General features: G+C 33.0%; 1 protein-coding gene across 1 annotated transcript; it reads left to right on the plus strand.

The window, feature by feature from the left end:
- The first annotated feature begins 653 nt into the window (after positions 1-653).
- LOC149895564 (gelsolin, cytoplasmic-like) lies at positions 654-23,823 on the plus strand. Its single transcript, XM_090118951.1, has 19 exons — positions 654-794; positions 2,360-2,434; positions 3,199-3,391; positions 3,757-3,872; positions 7,112-7,289; positions 8,638-8,732; positions 11,329-11,442; positions 12,072-12,203; positions 15,833-15,944; positions 16,340-16,460; positions 17,028-17,148; positions 17,556-17,694; positions 18,006-18,100; positions 18,590-18,715; positions 19,668-19,788; positions 20,637-20,782; positions 22,523-22,633; positions 23,131-23,256; positions 23,631-23,823. The coding sequence occupies exons 1-19, from the start codon at positions 732-734 to the stop codon at positions 23,688-23,690; spliced, it is 2,244 nt and encodes a 747-aa protein (XP_089975077.1). The 5' UTR covers positions 654-731; the 3' UTR covers positions 23,691-23,823.
- The last annotated feature ends 451 nt before the right edge of the window (positions 23,824-24,274 follow it).

The following is a 24,274-nucleotide window of genomic DNA, read 5'->3' on the forward strand; positions in this document are numbered from 1 at the left end:
AATAAATTTTAATTTACTAAGAAGCATGGTTTTTATTATAAACTAGCTTCCGCCGGCGGCTTCGCCCGCGAGGAGTTTTTTCGCAATATGTCGCCTATGTTTTTTCTCAGGGTCTAAAGATTGTCTGTGCTAAATTTCATAAAAATCGGTTGAGAGGTTTAAGCGGGAAAGCGTAACAGACATACAGTTATTATAATATAGTAGGGATTAGTTAGTGAGAAAATTTTAAAGTGAAAAAAAAAAACGATTTTTAATCACTATTTAGATTTTAGAGCTATTTATTCAAGGCTCTGATAACGAACCAATAATATTATATGATACTACTATGTATTATAAAATAGCTTTTTGCTTCGCACCTATCTCGAAACCACTGTTAAAAATCGCATCAAATTCGGTTGCGTAGTTTTAAAGAACTAAATATAGGGATAGACTTTGTTGTACATGTTTAATACTATGTAGCGATAAGTATAGTTTAATCGTATAATATCTATAAAACAAAGATGGCCTATGCTTATTTAGGCTCGAGCAAATTTGACTAACCTATCCATCTCTAACACTCATAATGTTATCAACACCATCGCATGATATCGATTTTATTATCTCATGAATCATATACGATTATAGCCTTCAGCCAGTTGTGACTCAGTATTAGTTAGAGGAACATTGTGTGACAATATTTATTTTTAATCTATTTTGTGATTGTTTTAAATTGGCAACATTATAATTTGAAAATGGAACACCCGGCGTTCGTTGATGCAGGCGCGGAAGCAGGCTTGGAAATTTGGACGATTGACGTAAGTTTTTACAAATTATTAGCTTTCCGCGTGCTGTGTTTAAAACCTAATTAATTATGTATACTAAAACCTTCCTAAAGAACCACTCTATCTATTAAAAAAACCGCATCCAAATCCGTTGCGTATTTTTAAAGATTTAAGCATACATAAGGACTGAGACAAAGAAAGCGACTTTGTTTTTTACTATGTAGTGATATTAATGAACAAATTATACCCTAATTTAGATATTGATTTTTATTATCTACGATGAAACTCTTTTGTGTGTCATCATGATATTTATTTCCCCAATATTGAGCCATGTGAAATAGTTAATAGTCGATCGAAAATATAAAATGGACGCGACTTTGCTTTATACTATGTAGTGATATTTCTTATAAAAACTTTATAACTTAGAGAAATTGGAATATTAGAAACTAACTTTGCGCCCACGGCTTCGCCCGCTGTCTCTAAAACCTAATACATAAATTATACTTATAAACCTTCCTCTTAAATCATTCTAGCTATTAAAAAAACATTATCAAAATCTGTTTTGTAGTTTTGAAGATCTAAGCATACTTATTTGTTATTACATACACACATACGCGTGCAACGACTTTGCTGTATTACTAGGTACATATTGTATGAAGTGATAACAGCTGTTTTAAAATATATCTCACATAGATAATATTGAATTGTCGTGCAAATCCGAGTTTCCCAAATTTTGACGCTCCTTGGTCGAGAACTTTACTTTTCAATAAAAACGTAGTGTTGCCAGTACCTAACATGATAACAGCTTTTCTGCAACATGTTGTGTCAACTTTGTTGCTCGACAAATGTTTACCAGGAATACGAGTTTTATAAGAAAACAAAAGCTTACTCCTTACGTATTGCCATGCCACTCTCAACGCGCTAAAAGAAGTTTCACTTCAAAAAACAACAACACTATCAACGTCGTCATACGTTAAGGCGCTAGGGAGTGCCAAAGAAATAGACATTCATACATACACTCGAAAAACATATCCCTCCTTCTGTCGCAGTGGGTAAAATGCATAATATTGATTGCACACATTGATATAATATTACTACGTATGGAGGAGACACCACGAACAAAATCTGTGCGCCATTTTTTTGCTCTAAGTTTTAAAAATTATTATCTAAAAAGTTTTAGTTAGGTACCTACTTACCGATGAAAGTTATTCCTTTGCACTTTTCCGTATTATTTGTATTATTTGTGCAATATCGTAACACACACGAAGGCATATAACATATTTGATGCGTTTCACTTTAAAACAAATAAAAAATGAGCGTGCAGTTACGCCATATGGCGTATGTTGAGCGGAACATAAGTGATGTAGGCGGTGTCGTCTCCATATGTATATCTCAATGATTGCACAATAATTTTCTCGTAATACCTATTACAAGTCAGAACTTAGAAAGTCGGAACTTCTTAAAGTATATACCGATAGATATTCTTTATCGATTTTAAGTACGGATTATTAATTATTATGGATAGATATTATCTCAAGTGCGGAAACATTGTATCAGAGCCTTAATTATAGGTATTTAAGCGTATTTTATGTTTACAGAAATTTGAGCCTGTCCCCATAGACCGAAAGAAGTATGGGAAATTTTACAATGGTGATTCCTATATTGTTTTAAAGGTAAGTTCTTTATACATACATAAATAATTAAATAACGCGTTCGAAGAAAATATATAAAAAATAAAACACTGTCTCATTTCTTGTAAATAATAAATTATTAATAATAAATAATTCATCAGAGAAACAGTTAATTAAAAATCACAGACATGCTATTTTAATAACACTAAATTAAAACTATGTATTATAAAACAACTAAACTCACAATTCACCTATTAAAAGATCAACTATGTTCGAGCGACGATGTCATACATTGAAATTAACACCTTATTCCCTAGCAATAATGTTCAAAGTCTATTGTATCTCATAACTCATTACACAACTAGTAGATGCGTAAGCTGAGTTGCTTGATTGTGAGTGTTGTGAGTCTAGTTGTTTATTGTACTTCAATGCTTATAATTACGTATTACCAGAGATAATATAATACTACACACAGATAATATAATAATATGTAGTATTTTGAAGTGTGATTTTACGCGAGTATAATACATTTAAAAATTAAAGGTTTTAACGAATTTTAAACGCGATTTATTCATTACTCCGTTCCGCGCGGTTTCACCCCCGCTGCTCTACTCCTGTTGGTCTTAGCGTGTTGATATATAGCCTAAAGCCTTCCTCGATAAATAAGCTATCTAACACCGAAATAATTTTTCAAATCGGCTTGACGGTCATTCAAAATAATATAATGAATAAATCTCGTTTAAAATCCGTTACAAATTATCCTTAATTTCTAAATAATATGTGTTAAAATTGTACTAAAACTTTAGACAACAGGCGAGAACAATTCAACCCTATACTACGACGTTCACTTCTGGTTAGGCAGTAAAACAACGCAGGATAAGAAAGGTTCTGCAGCAATATGGACGGTCACGTTGGATGATCAGCTCGGGGGTAAAGCGGTGCACCATAGGGAAGTACAGGGGCATGAGTCGAGTTCTTTTGTGGGGTATTTTCAGCCTGGTGAGCGTTTTTTATAGATAATCTGTACTTTGTATTTGATATTTAATTTATAGCATGCAAAAATGCATAGCTGATCGGATCTGTATGAAATTTGATGCAGAGATAGCTTACGGCTTTGTCAGATAGAGCGCGTTATTATCGCGCGTCAGAGCGCTTGCCTGATGCTGCGCTACGACACCCATTTTTTTACAATTTGTGAGCTGTTTGCTTTAATTGTTCGTTAGCGCGCGTTACAGCGTTTAAATACGCGTTTTATTTGGCAAGGCCTACAGTATAGACTATAGCTTAACAGACAGGCTTTTTGTCGGTCCACCACGCAAGTGAAGCCATGGGATGAGATTAATAAACTATATTTTGTCCAACAGCCATCAGATATTTGGAAGGTGGCAATGAATCTGGCTTCAACGAGGTGGAAACAAATGCTGGTGCTGAGAAGCGCTTGTTGAGGCTGTCTGGCTGCGATAATATGAGGATTGAAGAGGTACCTATATTATATTTTTTAATTAAGCCTTTAAGTAATAACTAGATTTCCATCCTTAAAACTTAACTTAACAAAATGTGTACTAAATTCCTCGAAAACAACTGACTATAAAAAAAGTGTGAGAAGTTTCACTTCTGACACGTGTGCTCGGCACACACGCTCTTTTGTTTATAAAATTCGAATCGCAACATGAACGTTTTAAATTTTGCTTTACTTTCTAACTAGATTTCCGCCCGCGGCTTTGCCCGCGTTTTCAAAGGAAAACCCGCATAGTTCCCGTTCCCGTGGGATTTCCGGGATAAATCATAAAACCTATCCTATGTGTTAATCCAAATTACCCTCTATATGTGTGCTAAATTTCATTGTAATCGGTTCAGTAGTTTTTACGTGAAAGAGTAACAAACATCCATACATCCATACATCCATACATCCATACATCCGTACATCCTTACAAACTTTCGCCTTTATAATAGTACTAGCTGCGCCCCGCGGTTTCACCCGCGTGGCTCCGCTCCTGTTGGTCTTATAGCGCGATGATAATATCATCGCGCTTTAGGCTATATATGTATATATAGCCTACTGCCTATAGCCTATAGCAGCCTCGATAAATGGGCAATTTTTTTCAAATCGGACCAGTAGTTCAAACACACTCTTCAGTGTTCTTCTATAATATTATTATAGAAAGTATAGATAGATGAGCATAATATTACATAATTATAAAATAAACATTGTATCAGAAATTTAGAACGGAACGTGTTATCTATTTACGGCCAATGGTTATTTCATTCCAATCAATCTGCATAGCAAATTTTATTCAAAACGACTGTGTAGATTTTGCGTGAAATTGACACAAAAATCACATTCATATCCATTCACTATTTAATATTGTAAACAATATATTTACTTTAATATTATAAAGTTCTATAATATAATGAAATAATCGGATAAGGATCGTTCTTTTTTAAAGGGTATATATATTCCGTAGGTCATAGATTATAGAATAGGTTGTAAACTGTTATAAAGGATGTCCTGATTGAAAAGAGTTTTCCAAGCTATTTACCTACTTATCTAGTAGTTATTCAATAAATATATTTAAAACAATTAATCGCAAAAATATCAAACATTGTTGTTTATAAATATGTAAAGTAAAGTATTGTGAATGTAACAATATGTGAATGTAGCTTGAATATAAACAAAGAAATGATCGATATATCGATTAATCGATCGATTGATTGATCGATCGATTGATCGATTATTCATTGATTGATCGATCGATATATCGATTGATCGATTATTGATTGATCAATTATTTCGATTATTGATTGATCGATCGATATATCGATTGATCGATTATTGATTGATCAATTATTTCGATTATTGATTGATCGATCGATATATCGATTGATATATCGATCGATCGATATATCGATCGATCGATATGTCGATTGATCGATTATTGATTGATCGATTATTGGTTGATCGAATGATTCATCGATTGATTGATCGATTGATTGATCGATTATTGATTGATTGATCGATCGATATATCGATTGATCGATTATTGATTGATCGATCGATATATCGATTGATATATCGATTGATCAATTATTGATTGATCGATCGATATATCGATTGATATATCGATTGATCAATTATTGATTGATCGATTATTGATTGATCGATTATTGATTGATCGATTATTGATCGATTATTGATTGATGGATCGATCGATCGATATATCGATTGATCGATTATTGATTGATCGATTATTGATTGATCGATTATTGATTGATATTTGATTGATTGAATAATCGATTGAAATGATCGATCGATATATCGATTGATCAATTATTGATTGATCGATTATTGATTGAGTGATTGATCGATCGATCGATTATTGATTGATCGATTGATCGATTATTGATTGATCGAATGATTGATCGATTATTGATTGATTGATCGATCGATCGATATATCGATTGATCGATTATTGATTGATCGATTATTGATTGATTGATCGATCGATCGATATATCTATTGATCGATTATTGATTGATCGATTATTGATTGATAAATTATTGATTGATCGATTATTGATTGATTGATTTGATTGGTCAATCGATATATCGATTGATCGATTGATTGATTGATCGATCGATCGAATGATTGATTGATTGATTTAATGATCGATTGATCGATTGATTAATTGATTGATCGATCGATTGATCAATTGATCGATTATTGATTGATCTATCGATCGATTGATCGATCGATATATCGATTGATCGATTGATCAATTATTGATTGATCGATTATTGATTGAACGATTGATTGATCGATTGATCAATCAATCGATTTGATATTTAGTATACAGAGTCAAATTAAATACCGGATATGCTGAACTACTTTATTACATTTATAAATTTATACTTTATTACACTTAGGTAGGCGAGTGGCAGGCGACTGGCTCTCGCAGGAGTGTCGCCATTCGCCGCGCCACAAACCGCTGAATTTACGATATTCGATTACTGCGAATAATAACACATTACACACACTACATACACCCCCTTCTTAAAAAAAAAAAGACGGGTTGCACTCCGGGAGTGCCGGCAGAAGTGAAAACTTGATTATCAACGTTCAGCATGTTTGATATTTTGGAATGGTATCCTTACGCATGGAATATAAGGGCTAAAAAAAATCCGTCTTACGCTTTTTCGATCAGGCGACGTGTCCTGACGCGAGTTTAAGATTTTATACCCAACGCCGCTAAAGAAGTTTTCACTTCAAAAAGTTATTGTGGGTTATCCATAAGAGATAGACATAGGTATACCATCGCGGACGTGTCTGTAGAACTTTTCAATGTGTACATACTGTATAATACTTAGTACAATATTTTGATAAACCTCGTAGGGTTCAGCATGCGTTTGCAATGTAAGCGGAAAAAATGTAACTATTTACGACATCACATTAGAAACCTCAAAAATAACAGTACTTCTCCACTATTTAATGGATGTTATTATACATATAAACCTTCCTCTTGAATCACTCTATCTATTAAAAAAAACCGCATCAAAATCCGTTGCGTAGTTTCAAAGATTTAAGCGTACAAAGGGACATAGGGACAGAGAAAGCGACTTTGTTTTATACTATGTAGTGATTAAGATTTATTCAAATCTATTACAATAAAACTTTTTTCATTCTTTTCAAATCTATTACAATAAAATTAACTCCTTTTTAAGGTACCAGCAGAAGCCTCATCTCTAACCGCAAACAACTGTTTCATACTCGAAGTGGAACATGACATATTCGTGCTAATGCCGCAAGGCGCTAAAGCCACGCAGAGACGAAAGATTATTAGTGTTGCCAATAACTTGAGGGACCAGGAACATAATGGGAGGGCAACTATTGAGATAATTGGTAAGTGAACTTGATATTTTGGTTTTATGACATCAAATCCTATCCTACTTAATATTATAAATGCGAAAGTTTGTGAGGATGTGTATGTGTGTGTTTGTTACTCTTTCACGCAAATACTACTGAACCGATACAAAGAAATTTAGCACACATATAGAGGGTAACTTGGATTAACACATAGGATAGGTTTTATCCCGGAAATCCCATGGGAACGGGAACTATGCGGCTTTTTTCTTTAAAACGCAAGCGAAGCCGCGTGCAGAAATCTAGTGGTTTATAAATTAGCTTAGACTGCTGCTGCTTAGATAAATAAAACTGAAAGAGTAGAATAAATTCGATTGCTCTGGCGGGAACACAGGTGGTCGAGTTGGTCAGGGACGACGCGGGTTCGAATCCCGCCTCGTGTTCATATTATTTATTTTCTTTACAAAAATTATATTTATTACTAGCGGTCCGCCCCGGCTTCGCCCGTGGTACATATTTACGTTTTCTCTAAACTTCTTGGCAAGATTCAAAAATTTCAAAATCGTTGTCTTACTCCATGATGTGACGGTATTACCACAGACTAATAATAATATACTACGTATACAATTATTACCATGACGAGACCTTGAAATTTTATTGTCAACGTGCCGAAGTTTCACTTCAATGATAAATCGCATTTAAAATCCGTTAAAAAGTCTTTAACTTGTGTGTATTTACAAAGGAGAATGGGCATTTTACTATGGAAGTTGGGCCTGAACCCTTGAGTTGGACCAACACATAAGATATTGTTTTTATAATAGATCATAACACATACATAACGGGAAAAATATATATATAAAAAAATAATCAACCGGGTTTTTGTACAGTCACATCAAGTTTTATTTCTTTGTGTATAATATTTTTTGCAATAAATAACTGTTATAAGACAATGACAATATCTTTATGTTACTCCAATTCACTTTCACTTACAAATACGTACTAATCTTAAGCCTTCTAATAAACGAAATACACTAATATTATGTTTTGTAACAGGTACCTAGATACCGTGTTTATTATAATTCAACGTAGTTAGACGTTTTTTGTGGTTAAACTCAGTCACTCCAGTGACATTTTGATTTATATTTACTTCACTCGAATTAAAAACACCGTTATTGTGCGCAAAATAATAGCCAAATAAATAAAACTTTTTGCCTTGACTGTACAAGAACCCGGTTGATTTATTTTTTTATTTTATTTTTTTCGTAAGGTATGTGGAATGATATATCACAAAAACAATATTTCGTGTGTATTGGTCCTAGCCCAAGTTTCAGGCCCAATTTGCCCATTCTCCTTTGTGGTAATAGGCTTACACTAACATATTTTCTAGACGAGTTCTCATCGAACGAGGATTTCGCGATGTTCTTCGAAGCGCTCGGATCTGGCTCCAAGGATGAGTTGATAGAAGGAGAGGAATCTATTATGGTAAGAAGCTGTTTTAACAAAAGTAAGGAAAAACGAAAATACTTTTTGGTCAGTATTTTTTTGTAATTGTATGGAGTAGGTATACTCCATATTGTAATAGGTAGTTATGCTCAAATATTGTATCATTATAACCGTATCAAACATAAAAAATAGCAACAAAGTTGAAGTAAATCGATCATTAGTTTTAGGGATCATTACTTAAAACATTTTTTTAAGAAGTGTGAAAATTACACAAATTTTTAATACTTTTTGGTCTCTAATTATTCGCATTTTTTGCCATTTTATTAATGATTATTTTCCACCAGCTTTTACACCTTTTTATTCGTCTATAGCGTACCATTTTGATTTATTTATTGTAACCTTATATATTTTGTTATTTTCGACCACCTCCTTGGTACAGTGGTTGACGCGTGAGCGTAGAATCGAGGGTCCTGGGTTCGATTCCCGGTGGAGACGAAGAAAAAAATATGTCTCGGTCTGGCAGGACACAGAAGGCTGATCACCTACTTGAGACAAGTAGGTGATCAGCCTTCTGTTTCCTGTGTAAAGAAAATCGATCAGTGAAACAGATGTATAATGCATCTGCCCCTTACCCCACTTGGGGACATGGGACTTCCATGGGCGTAGCTAGCCATGGGCACAGGGTGGGGCAAAAAAAACCGGCCAAGTGCGAGTCGGAGTCGCGCACTGAGGGCTCCGAACAAACCTACTTTTTATTATGTTGTAACTCTAAAATATATGTTTTAGCAATTTTTCCTTTATCTGTGCTATAAGACATTACTTTTAACCAAATTTTAAGACTCTGTGTTCACTGGAAGTACAATGTAGGTTTTGATTCCCTTGCGAATGTCGAAATTTTGCGATAATTTGCAGCATAAAATGGCTGTATCTTTTGATTGCGTTGGCTTATAAGTTTGATCTTTTCACAGCTTTAAGAGACCGTAGACTTGAGTATTCGACATAAATTTCAGCTTGATAACTCTACGCGTTCCTGAGAAAAAGTGTATTGACAGACAAACCGACAGGCAGACTTTGTTGTGCGTCTGTCTGTCTAAAAATACCTTTTTTTTCAAGAACACGTGGCGGTATCAAGCTGAAATAATAATGAATAAATCAAAACAAACAAAAGATACCTACAGCCGTTTATGTTGCAAATTTCATCCCTATATTATAATATAGTTTATTAATTGTCTAATACAATAATATGATTCCTTTTTACCATAAAATATAGGTCTATGTAAATAGAAAAATAAACCATTTTAAATAACTCAGTAAATAAAGCAAAACCTTGCACTTCCGATTTCATGTTTGTTTTAGGTTAATGGTCACTTATTGACCATAAAAACACAAAATCCAGACAGATCCAGGTGGAGCTTTGCTCGCAATCTTATAGTTTTTGACCGATATCTCGAAAACTATCCTATAACCTTATAGCAAAAGTTGCGTTAAAATATTGGATTAATCAATGAAATGCATGTATGTACATAGGTCACTTTATTCTCTACCAGTTTTGTTTGAAATTTTTTTTCTAGTGCCCATAGTTTTTGAGTTGTTCCACGTATATTGTAGAAAAAAGAAATGCCGCCGCTCGGCGGGTGACGTGGCAGGCCAAAAGTTTTTACGGATGTAATAAAAACGAAGATGAAATTTCCAATGCAAGTGGATTTTCACCGTTTCCGAAACGGCAAAAATTTGATTTTTTTTTTACAATATAGAAATTTTTTAATATTTTCCTTTATTTTATTCTTGCATCCGATTATAAAATAACTACTCAATATTTATTTAGTTGTACGAAATATAATATACGAAACATACATAGGTACCTTGAAATTTACTATTTATCGCCAAACGTGAACCCAAAAAGCATTAGAAAAAAAGTTTCAAATAAAGTAATCTTAATAAATGGATAATGCATATGTATAATATATTATTAATGCCTATGCATTTCATTGATTAATGCAATATTTAAAGAGTTACTTGCCAAAGATGATTAACCGGCTCATTAAATAGGCCATAAATCGTAAACGGAAAGTTTTACAAAAAGTTTACAAGGTATAAAAGATGTAAAATTTTACTATCTACAAAAAATTCCCGATATTTTTTGCCTTAAAATGGATAGTTTCCGAGATATCGGCCAAAAACTTTTATGTAAGATTGCGAACGTAGCTCCACCTGGATCTGTCAGCATTTTGTGCTTTTATGGTCAGTAACTTATCTTAAAACAAAAGTGAAATTGGATAGGAAATTAAGTGCGAATATGGCTAAATAAAAACAGCTTTGAATGGGGTACAAACGTCAAACAGTACTACACTACTTTTTCTGGCACCAAAAGTGGTTTAAATAATGTAACATAGAAGCGCAAGCTTTTTGTTTAGATCGCATTTTTTTTGTGCCGACTGACAACTTTCGAGTGAGAATTTTTTAACGGATATTAAGTTTTGTAGTCAGTACCTAGATAATTACTTGTTTTAGATTTGGTTAGGTACCTTCCAGGTCAGAGCCAGGGTGGGGCAAGTGCCCCACCCTGCCCCACCGTGGCTACGCCCATGGGGACTTCACTTATATTTGTTTAAATACTCATTTATTATTATTCCAGGCGTTCTCCAGAGAAAGTATGACAACTGTATACTTATACAGGGTGCTCTATGATGATGATGTCGAATTGGACGCTCTGAGCAAACCCTTCAAGCAAAACCAGTTGGAGTCTGACGTGAGTATGAATGAATAAATGAATGAATGAAGGAATGAATGTTTTTTTTTTGGATGAATATAGACGCAAAATGATCTATTGTATGTACCTAACATACATAAATATACGACAAAGACCTTAAAATTATATTTAACGTTAAATAAAGGCATCTTTCGTGTCATCAAAAAAATATTGCTGAATTTCTCCTCAAATTTAAATCTTTTCTTTTTGTTCTTGAAAACCTATTATAAGTTAGGTAATCAAATTTAATAATTTAAAACAAACGAATAGTTATCGAAATAGAATGATTTTTAAAATTAGCTGTTATAAAGTCGTGATACAGTCGTTTATTTATTTTAAGTTTTTTACGAGACTTTAACCAAAAAAATTGGTTGTCTGTAAAGTCGGTTTACTGACGTTTGTTGTTGAACGTTTTAACGTCCGATTGTGCTTCTTTGTCGCTCGTTCCGCGCTCTCGCTTGCACTTCAAGCCTTACATGGAACGCCTCAGAGCGAGGTAACGCTGCATGACTCATGTTTTTTCGTGCGTGCAGCCGGCTATATCGAATTAGAAGACGTTGTCACGTCAAAAATATTTTGAACCTTTACCGTCATTTTTTTTTAAATAATAATCTGTTGTTATTTTACAGAACATCTACATATTAGACACCCCCTGCTCTGGGGTATACATTTGGATCGGAAATGACGTCGATGCTGAAGTTAAGAAGAATTACAATGACATCGTTCTGAAATATATTGATGTGAAAAATTATCCTGCTTGGGTAAGTACAATTATTTTTAAACCTTTTTGTAATTGTTTATTATTAAATTACGGAAGAAAAAAATTTTTTTTTTGCTGTCTATGAAAATCTTTTTGTTTATGGTGTAAGAAAAAATGCTTACAAAAATAACGTATTTTTTGTCTAAGCTCGACTGCTAGTTCCTTAAATAGTTTTTGACGATCTTCTGTATCAAATAGCTGATACAAAGCTATCTATAAAATTACATAGATAAGGATAAAATAAACTATAACACATATTAACGGTTGCAAAGTTTAAGACGATACACAAAAAAAAATCCACTGCTTGGCGGGCGGAGTCTAATAGCTCGCTATCGCGAACGCCGGTGTGCGCGAAGTCATTCTTGCAAACTCGCCGCGCTGCCGCTGGCCGACTCGGGACAAACATGTATGGAGTCGTCATACAGTTATAATATTGTTATACATATATTTAATTGTTGATTTATTGGTTTTATTTTCTTGCTTATAAACAAATAATCTTCTTTTTAACAACTACTTAGACATTATTAATAATTATTATTATTTCGTAATGTTTACTTTATTACAAAATAATACAGGTTATAAATAAACTTTAAAATAACAAAAAATATTGTTACTCTGAAAAAATGAAATGGTACTCAATAACGCGGACTACTGAATGGATTTAGATAGAATTTGATGCTGACGTAGATATTACATCATGCCCAGAAATGAAAGGTAATATTTCTGAAAGAAGTTATAAACCCTAATTCTTCTCAGTCAAAGTCAAGAGTGGAAGATATCACTAATACAGTAAAACTGATGCGAAACTTTGGATGTTAATTTGTATATTTTTTTGTTAGTTGTTACTTAATCACGTCAAGACTACATTACCAATTTTGATAAAATATAGCTAATTGCCTGGATTTACACATAGGATACTTTTTATCCGAACTGAACACTTCTGTGGGATAAGACAGGATTCACGATATAATCTAATTCCACGCGGGCAAAGCCGCGGTCGGAATGATATTTTTTTAAATAAAAAAATTGTTTAAAAAAAACACAAAATATATTGACGCATGTATTTACTTTTTGCACTCTATTATAATTGTAATTATTCATTACAAATAATCAAAATAAAATAGCCAGAACAAAGTTAGGCCCTGGTAGGGTAGGTAGGCAGGTACAGCAATGTGAGACGAACACTGGCTTATTTATACCAATAATAATGTATTATAAACATTAAATTAAGTTTACTTTCTAACAACAAAAATACATAATATTAGCTAATGTGAAAGCGAATCAACCAATCATCCCACAAAAATGAAATGTGCACACAAATAGACGTATAGGTTGTATATTTTATAGTTAATATCCAGAAAGTCGTAACTTTACGTTTGTTATTTTGAAGATGCCAGAGATTATAAAAAAATAACAATGAGAACTTTGTATTTTTTTTCTATCGAGAAAATATCATGGAATCATGTTTCTAAAACGGTAGACGTATTGTGTTACTATTGAACTTTCTTGTCAAGAATTTTCATCACGACAACTTTAATAATATAAAAATTACGAGGGTTTGAAAAGGGCTGTAAATGTTAGAAAAATTAATTCATCACCTTAAAGCCTTGTATCCACTTGAGCATGCTCAGGCGAATGAGCAGCTCATTTGGCCGAGCCGCTTTAGAAGGCTTTAGAAGCCGCCATTCAAATATATTGTAATAGAAATAAAAAATGTGTGCGTGTACTAGTGTACACACGTAAGAAGTGAAACTTCTTTATGAACTTATTTTTAAAAAAATAATTTACTATATGAAACTTTACAGCAGTTATGCACAGACCGCGGCACGCGGGCCGCATGCGGCCCGCCGGTCGAATACTGGTGGCCCGCCTACAGCATAAATAATACTCTCGTACATTCGAAAAATATTGAATTCTATTCCAGAATAAAACTGAATATTTCTGGCGGAAAAGCAAAGGGATGTATCGGAACTTAAAAATCCTGATTGGTTGTGTGATTTAGCTTTTTTAGTTGACATAACAAATCATTTGAATATCTTGAACACACGGGTTCAAGGCAAAAATCAATTGATATCCCAGCTCTACGCTCATGTATTATCCTTTCAATGCAAGCTGACACTTATCAGATCGCAATTGAATTCTGGAAATTACAACCATTTTCAGAAGTATAATGGCTGAAAAATTCAACAAAACTGCGATTAATTCCAGTTGTGTAGAAAAGCTGGATATTTTGATTCAATCTTTTTAAGACAGATTTTTGGAGTTTAAAAAAGTGAAACCTCTGTTGGACATATTCAGCAATCCTTTCACGATTTCAGTTGAAAATGCGTCAGAGTCAATGCAGTTAGAAATTATCGACATTCAAAACGACCAAGATTTACGCAACAAATTCAACGAAGCAGATTTGCTGAACTTTTATCGCTGCATTGATAAAAATATGTATGTACAAAGAGTTGCGCATAAACGCTCTGAAATGTGCCAGCTTATTTGATTCTACATATATATGTGAACAAACCTTTTCGATATTAAATAATAATAAAACAAAAAATCGAAACCGCCTTGCAAACGAAAGTTTGGAAGCAGTTTTACATGTTACGTCTACAAGTTAATTTTAACCAAATATAAAAAAGGTTGCACGTTGCAAGCACTATGCACTATGATGCAGTGCCACGCTTCAAATTAATAAATTATTTTTCAATTTAAATACATTATTATCAATTCTTTATTTTCTTTAATTATCTAAACTTCCGGCGGCTCGCCATCAGTTCATAATTTGCTCGAGTGGCCCCTAGTCTTGATAAGTCTGTGCATCCCTGCTTTACAGAAATACGTCGAATCACGCGAGGTATAAGAAAAAGATGGCGCGTAACGGAAAAATGTCACGCGTAACGAAAAAATGTTACAATAAATTTTTTTCCAACCCCGATAAAGAAGTTTCACTTCAATTAACGGTTGCGAAGTTTAAGAAGCCGGCATTCAAATATATTTTAATAGAAACATTTTCATAATTGCATTAAATCAGGTGACGCTTCTTCCGTTGATAAAGTATACGAAAGATAAATAAAATCAATTAATAATAAAAAAGGCGCATTTTGTTTTTAATTATCTGCAATCAGTATTTAGACTATGATATGCACGTATGGCGCTATATCTATAAATAATCCAATTTGCAGAATTATCTTATCAAAACTATAAAGTAACGAATTAATTTTCGATATATTAAAACAGACACTTTTTATAAAATAATGTAAAAATTTTTATTATCCCCACTATTATTTTACAGGTTGTTACAACTTAATTTTTATAAACTTTCTTTCAAAATAACATGTCTTAAACGTAGCAATAAAAATTGAGTGGTAATAACATTACCTCTTTGAATGCATTGACGTAGTAGTGACCCTGCCTTCCAAGCCAGAGGTCGTGGGTTCGATTCTCATCCGGGGCAAATATTTGTGTGATGTTCATACAGTATGTTTGCTCTGTGTCTGGGTTTTAATTATCTATGTATTTAAAATTATATGTGTATGTTTATCAGCCATCTGGTTTCCATAACACCAGCGAAAGCTTAGTATGGGATCAGATCGTGCCGTGTGTGAAAATTGTCTTGAAATATTTATTAATTCTTTCAAGGTGAATGTAACTCGAGTGTCGGAAGGTTCAGAAAATAGTAACTTCAAACAATACTTCCATAACTGGCAGACTATCGTCACTTCCTCTGTGAGAGCTCTTGTTAGCGAATTTGGTGAGTTAAATTGATGAATAAATAATAAATAAATAAGAATGTGAAAAATCTTTTTTTTTTTTATTAGTAAAAGGTTACATTGTCCTGACATAATATTAATTATTTTTATATTAGGGTAAGTAACTATAAGACCTAAGTAATGATTGTTTTTTTTAATATGAATTACAATTCAGAGCTATACTAAATTTTCGTTCGACAATATTTGAGCGTGGTTGTGAGACTAGTGATTTATAGAAGCCATTGATAAAAAACAAAACCAAGTTTTAAACATTAAAGCGATTTATTAAAACGATCCTTGATACAAATAATCCATCCGGTTAAAGTGGCTCAAAATCGAGTCCAAAAAAGTCGGTTACATACAAACATATGAAACTAAATGCGTGTTAAATTTCCAGACGTTGGCTATTTCTCAAGCGATGCTGATGAACCAGAAAATGTTGCGAAATTTATTGGCAAGAGTGCAGCAGCGAGAGGTTATATGCCAGATGATGGTAGTGGTGAAATGACTGTCTTTAGGTAAGTTATCAAACTCAAACATTAATTTATTCAATTAGACCTCTTATAAAAACACTTTGGAAAAGTCATAACATATTTTTAACATTTACCACCGATTCGGAAAGCAGTATCTATGGAGAAGAACCGGCAAGAAAATTATGTACTCACTTATACTAATAATCCGTCCTGGCTTTGCATGTAAATAATTTTTTAAATCGGTCCAGTACTTTCTGAGATATATTTAAGACCTGTTATACCTAGACCTATAAGCAAAACTATATTTAAGACCTGTTCAAACGGCTTTTCCAAAACTACATGCATACAGGTACATTCTATACCTAATTATTTTTAAATATAGAAAATATCTTCCGCTTGGAGGAAGATGCGGGTTCGATCCCGCCACGTGGTCGATTTTTTTCTATTCTTTAAAAATTTATGAAGCATTTGAATGCTATAAAACAATAAATATCAAATCCATACGTTCTATCGAACTTTTGCGTTTTTATTAAGTAGATAGGAATATCATCAGTACCTAATTTAAATGAAAATTAAGTTCAAGAAGCTTTATTTGTTTCTTTTTTATTTCAGAATTGCTGAAGAACCCGAAGATGTATCGAAAACACCAATTCTATACCAGAACGACGTATATGTAATTCAATATAAATATGATTCGGATGGTAAAGATGCCTATATCCTATATACTTGGGTTGTAAGTATTTCTATTTTTTATATCTCTATTATAATAGCAATTGCTACCAGTTTTTATAGTCTTAAATAATAATGCTTTACGATGTCTTTTTGAATCACATATTTTTTTATTTTCGATATTTGTTAGGCGAAAAGTAAGTACAAAAAATTCAATACTAAAATATCTTAAATAATAAACAGCGTTTGTGCAGAGCACACGCGTCAGGAGTGAAACTGCTTTGGCAAGATTCAAAGATACCAAAATCGTCGCCATACTCCATGACGTGACGGTATTGTCATGACGAGATCTTTACATTTTACTCTCATCGCGCCTAAAGAAGTTTCACTTCAAAAATGATATTGGAAATCTAACAATATTTTATTTTCAAGCATTTATTCATGTACATAAAACATAATTAATATTTCAAGGGAGAGAAAACAGAAAAAGGTACTAAAACAGCAGCAAAAGAGTTTTGCAATAAATTGGAAGAAGAGTTAGAGGGAGATGTGAATAACGTGACAGTGCCGCAAGGGAAAGAGACAAAACACTTCTTGAAACTGTTTAAAGGTAGGTTTTAACCGTTTTTGCCGAGGAGAGATTGTTTTTCGCGTTTTTTTAAATAATTCTCAATTCTCATATCTGTGTCTTTTTTATCGTACTAAATATTTCAATTTTCAATGTTTTTCCTTGCAATCGTCTTAGTATGCAAAGCTTTCTATTATTTTTAATAAGTTTGTATGCAATATCTCCATTAAGACCTTAGTAACAAATTGAATAAACAAAATATATATCTAGCCGTGACGGAACTAAAACACTCACAACTAACAAACCGACTCACAATCTCACAAACTCACTCACTCATTATATTTATTTTCCAGGAAAATTGGGAATCCTCTACGGTGGTAAAAACAATGAATACAGTCCAGACAACTTCAATCATTCTTATCAAGATGATGGTATACGACTCTTTAAAGTGAGTGAAAAATAAATAAAATTATTTTTTGTTGTGTATTTTTAGTGTGTTGTTTTGTTTTATGGCGTGAAATAAATGGTTCTTTCTTAATTAAAATAATTATTCTAATCGGGCTTTTAACTCGTGCAGTTTTCTTTGGATGGATGAACCGATTTTGATTATTCTTTGTTTATTTGAAAGCTGATGATACCTTCTGGTTTGTGTCATTTAAATTCTGTTTTTGACAATATGAAATAGAAGGCGGTTTAACCTTTTTTGTGATAAAAATAATTAATAACTGTTTATATATAAATCTCGTGTCACAATGTTTGTCCGCAATGGACTCCTAAACCACTTAACCGATTATAATAAAATTCGCACACCATGTCCAGTTCGATCCAACTTGAGAGATAGGATAGTTTAAACATGTAGGTACAACGGGCGAAGCCGGGGCGGACCGCTAGTAACTGTTTAAGAATTATTAATATCAGATATATGTATAACTTACAGGTGGAAGGCATAGAGACAGAAGAGGATATGAGAATAGTGCAAGTGCCAGAGACAACAGATTCGCTAGAGAACGATGACGTATTCATTCTAGAAACACCGGAAGTTGTCTATGTTTGGAATGGAAAGGTAAGTAAGTTGCTCGGTGATTTCATTATCTTTTGTATCAAATAATATCGAGATAAAATAACACTAACTTTGCCACATTTATTCACTTCCGTAGAAATGATTTTTGTAATCTCAAGAAACTATATAATAAAAAAAAAATACAAATTCATTACAAATAATTAATATCCACCAAATAATTGAAAATGTTTAAATCGTTGAAATAAAAGCTCACTTTTACGAAAATTGGTCGTCTTTTCTCTATCCTTCCCTTAATTTTACAATAACACCAACATTTAATTTATCACTACATAGTATAAAACAAAGTCACTTTCTCTGTCCCTATGTCCCTTTGTATGCTTAAATCTTTAAAACTACGCAACGGATTTTGATGCGGTTTTTTTAAATAGAGTGATTCAAGAGGTTTTAGTATATAATTTATTAGGTTTTAGACAAAGCGGGCGAAGCCGCGGGCGGTAAGCTAGTGTGCAATAAAAATGAGAATTAAAAAAACAGATCAAGAGGCGGGATTGGAACACGCGTTATTTCGCCAAACCGGGCCAACCCGTGAGATCATAGATGATAATCTCTAATTACTCTTTCATTTTTTTACGTGCCAAATTTCTCATTTATAAACATTGAGTTACTATGTACTACGTACTAAAGAGGACATCGCTACTACACTATTTGTAACACGAGTTAGAGTCAATCGTCTCAAACCATTTTTTTTTTGTTACATTGATTGGGTTTAATTGATAAGTTTATTCATATTTTTTTAATAAAATAAACAATATTTGTATGACTCACTAGCCGCCCCGCGCCGCGCACAGATTTTTTTCGTGGTGTCCATACGTACCTCAAAGTTCATAAAGCAGTTTTTAAAGTATTTGAAAGCTGTAAAATTGCTAAGGAACTTTATATTAAGATCAAGTACCTATTAATTGAATAAAACCTCATTAATTCACTTTTGATATAGGAATCAAACGAAAAGGAACAAGCCGCAGCGCTACAGTTCACCAAAACTGTGGTCGGTGATCAGAGAGAAGTGAAGGAGGTGATGCAGGGTGAAGAGAGTTATGAATTTTGGACTGCTTTGGGTGAGTAAGAAAATAAAAGAGCGTGTGTGAGAACACGTGTCAGAAGTGAAACTTCTTTAGAAAGATCCAAAGGTAACAAAATCGTCGCCTTATTCCATGATATGGCGGAGACGTATTATTTTATATCATCTGTATATAATTTTTTAATCAAGAATGCTACTTCATTCTAAATTTTAAATGATAATTTGTACATAAATTTCTCACGGGTGAAGCCGCGGGTGGAAAACTAGTAATACTATAAATTATTCTGTTCGTCCGCGTTTTATACAGTACATATTGGGTTTGGAGTTGACAGAGATCGCTTATAAGCGAAAAGCTACCTAATATTTAATGTTAGACGTAACTTTCAATTTAATATTTTTGTGGATGAATAGTTGTCAATGTGGTTGTCATTATTTCATGCCTGAACATGCTTAGCTGTCGAATACTATAAATTCCCGCTTTCCTGACTCGTGGCGCATTCGTACGAATCGTGCCCGGGGGGGGGGGGCTCGGACGTTGTTTATACGACGTTCGACCCAACTACCCTCACTTTGCTGTTTTAATAGTCGTTGACTTGCTGCGTTTTGTTATCAACTACCTACATCTTAGGTAGCTGTGTAGAATCACAGTACATTCTTATTACATTCATACTAATATTTAACCCGGCCACGCGTGTTATTTCTTATATTAACATAATAAATGTTCGTCCCTTCTCTTTTTCTTTGTATTGTACTAGTATAGTACCTACGTATTATATCATCTGTAGTTTTCAATGTGTGTGTTTAATAAATATTGTAATACAATACACGTACTTAAATCATTTATATGTATTTTTATTTTGAGATATTATTCGTTTATTAAAACAGGCGGTGCACCAGCCACAGAAAGCATATCGGGTTGGCAACAAACTGTCACCCGTCGCATCACAACTCCTGTCACACTGACAGCTGTCAACGTCACAATTGGCGGGAAAGTTAATTTCGAAGAGTTGCCGCCGGATTTTAAGCAAACGGTAAGTAAATTGGAGTAAAAATGTACTTTCAAATCAAATATACTGACCGGTTGGCTTGGTTGGTAGTGGTCCTGCCTTCCAAGCAAGAGGTCGTGTGTTCGATTCCAACCCAAATATTTGTGTGATGAACATAGATGATTGCTCTGTGTCTGGGTGTTGAATGTTGATTATATCTTTAACAGTATTCATTTAAAATTATATATGTATGTTTATCAGCCATCTGGTTTCCCTAACATAAACGAAAACTTAGTATGTGATCAGATCGTGCCGTGTGTGAAAATTTTCCTTAAATATTTAAATCATTTAAGAATTGCATATAGTACGACATAAAAGAGATGAAATTAATTATTTTGGAACTAATTCGTTTTTCATTACCTGGCAACCCTGAATTGGCAATGTAGCTGTCAAGTTGAATAAAAATTTTTTGTTTTTTTCGTGAAGTGGAGAATTATTGAGATAAAATTGTTATTTAGAACAAGAAATTTAAATAAAAAAGGAGTCATCATGAAAAAGGTTAAACGTAGCGGTGTCCGTGATGTGGTGTATAAATTTTTTATTCGGTGTTTGTCCGAATTTCAAGCTGGAAATTTATTGACTGATTTGGAAAACGTTTACAAACGTACATCAGAATATACCGGTGAGATTCCATTTATTTTTGCTCAGTACTACGTAAAATAGAATATTCCATTAGTGACGAGTGTTTAATGTATGTATGTATGGCGATTATTACGTTTTCGCAATTTAATTTGAGGTTATTTGTATGTAAACAAAAACTAGTTTTTATAGTGCGACCAGCACAATTTGAGTCAAGAAGTTATATCCAATCCAACCAGCCTCAAATAAAGTACCTAGTTTAGATTTTACTACATAGTATAGTGATAACTGTTTTCATACAGCTATCTATCTATTAATCAATCAAACCATAAGAAAAAAAATCATATTTACTGTATCATATTTACAGATACTGAAGATGCCGCGTACCCTCTTGCCAGTACTTCGAAACAGATTGATGATCAGTCCTTTGAAGGAGTAGAATATTTAAATTTTGATGAATTATATTAATGTACAAAATTTATCTACAAAAAAAATAAAAATATGTGGTTTTCAAATCGCCTTGTTTTTTTCTACCCGACGCACCCATAAAGAGGGTAATGTGTTTGAGCTGCATGTATGCTTGTTTGTTTGTATGTTTGATTCTATGTGCGCCTCTGCAGTCTAAACACTTGACCGATTTTTATAAAATAACTAATTCCAAATACATTTAAGTAAAATTTGACCTAGGTAGGTCAATTAAAATACTAATGTATTTTTGTCTTAAATATTTTACACTATTGCTACAATGAAACAATTATAACGGTTTAAATCGCGGTATTTATTTTAGATTATATTATATAGATTTTTGTATTTTTATTCTATAGTATCAAGATCGCTTGCGTCGCAGTATCAGTGTTGCTATATGAGCGACGGTGGCGCCCTCATTTATTTTCATCTCTTTTGTGTCGCACTGTACAAACTTATAAACATATTTGCAACCGCGAACGATCTGGTCAAACTAAGTTGGCAACATCATGAAATGCGACCATTTCACGAAATGATCAATCATTTTATGAAATGAGCAAAACTACGATATGGCCACGGCATTATATCACCAATTTTGCATTTGCTCTATACAACTCTTCTTATGTTTAATGGGACTGGGCTATTAATGGGCAAAATAATAAAAATTGCCTGTATTTACAGTATCTCTCAGATGACAGTGTTTATATCGTTGATGGGGGCGAGGAACTTTACTTCTGGAAGGGAATCAACACTCCAGAAAGAGTAAAAGCCGCTAAGGATAAAATTATTGAGGTATTTAATATGATTTGGAGTTAAATTTTAGGCTGGCAACATTTATTACTTAAGAAATTTTTAATAGTTTTTGAATGTATTAATAACACAATACAGTGGATTTATTTATAACTTTAAATTACGAACCTAACTTATGTTTAATGTTATTTATCTATGGAGTTTCTTGCCAGTTCTTCTCCATAGATACTGCTTTCCGAATCGGTGGTAAATGTTAAAAATATGTTATGACGATTTAAAAGTGCTTCTAGAAGAAGTCTAATTGAATAGATAAATGTTTGAGTTTGATTTTATTAGGATATTTATTTTATTCTAAAACACCATTCAAATCACGTAATAAAGTCTAATATAATCAGAATTAAACTTAACATTCTCATGTACTTTTCCTATATCTTAATGTTGCCAGGAAGATATCGCTTCTTAGCGATAAGCCCATTATACGTTTTTATATTCTATATTTTACGATTTTTTCTTTTAATTATATAATTATTATTAAACAGGAATATTTAGAAGACGATGGCCTTGATCGTACAGTAGATACCGCTATTGTAGTATCAGTGAAACAGGGTAAAGAGCCGGCTAACTTCAAGAAACTGTTCAGTGAATGGGATGATGATATGTGGGAGGTGAGTATTAATATCACTACATAGTATAAAACAAAGTCGCTTTCTCTGTCCCTATGTTCCTATGTATGCTTAAATCTTTAAAACTACGCAACGGATTTTGATACGGCTTTTTTAATAGATAGAGTGATTCAAGAGGAAGTTAGTATACAATTTATTAGGTTTTAGACAAAGCGGGCGAAGCCGAGGGCGGAGAGCTAGTTTATATGTATATATATATATATATATATATATATATATATAAAAATGTGTATTAAGTATTTACCTAATAGAGAAGTAAAAAGTAAATAACGTATCTAGATGGGGTTAACAAATCGTAAGATCCCCTTTTTTGTTTTGTGTTTGAATTTTTATTAATTTAAAATTATTTTTTACAGAATCAAACGTCATACGAAGATTTGAAAAACGAAACGAAAGCTGGCAACACCAAGGAATAAACTAAATATCAGATTATTATACGTTGTATCCAATCTAATGTCAAATATACTAAAATAATTAATGCTTAATTTTTTATACACTTTAAAACTGTTATTTAAAATCACGCACTTTAAATATATTATTTTTACAGTATTTTTGTCGACTTATTTTGAAACCTCTTGAATAAAATACACTGGTCGTTCGTAAACTGACTTACAAGTAAAACAATGAACACAAGAAATATCACAAAAAAATGTGTGCGTGTACATGGCGTGTACACACGTAAGAAGTGAAACTTCTTTATGACTTTATTTTTCAAAAAATAATTTACTATAATATGCAAGCAAGAAATACGTCGAATCACGCGTGGTAGGGATAAGAAAAAGATGGCGCGTAACCGAAAAATGTCACGCGTAACAAAAAAATGTTACACTAAATTTTTTTCCAACCCCGATAAAGAAGTTTCACTTCAAAAATAACAAATCAAATACAGTATCCTAATATGAATAACTAGCTGCACCCCGCGGTTTCACCCGCGTGGCTCCACTCCTGTTGGTCTTAGCCTTCCTCGATGAATGGGCTATCTAACACCGAAATAATTTTT

This window comes from Colias eurytheme, chromosome 31 (assembly GCF_061535395.1).
Source record: "Colias eurytheme isolate Ceu_HAF_F1 chromosome 31, ilColEury1 Martin Lab GWU primary, whole genome shotgun sequence".
NCBI lineage: Eukaryota > Metazoa > Arthropoda > Insecta > Lepidoptera > Pieridae > Colias > Colias eurytheme.

Bases quoted from the DNA above. Each gene is read 5' to 3' on its own strand.
- LOC149895564 (XM_090118951.1), top strand. From the start codon at position 732: ATGGAACACCCGGCGTTCGTTGATGCAGGCGCGGAAGCAGGCTTGGAA. The intron at 16,461-17,027 runs GTAAGTTATCAA...TTTTTATTTCAG, and splicing joins GGTGAAATGACTGTCTTTAG to AATTGCTGAAGAACCCGAAG. The intron at 17,149-17,555 runs GTAAGTATTTCT...TAATATTTCAAG, and splicing joins ATATCCTATATACTTGGGTT to GGAGAGAAAACAGAAAAAGG.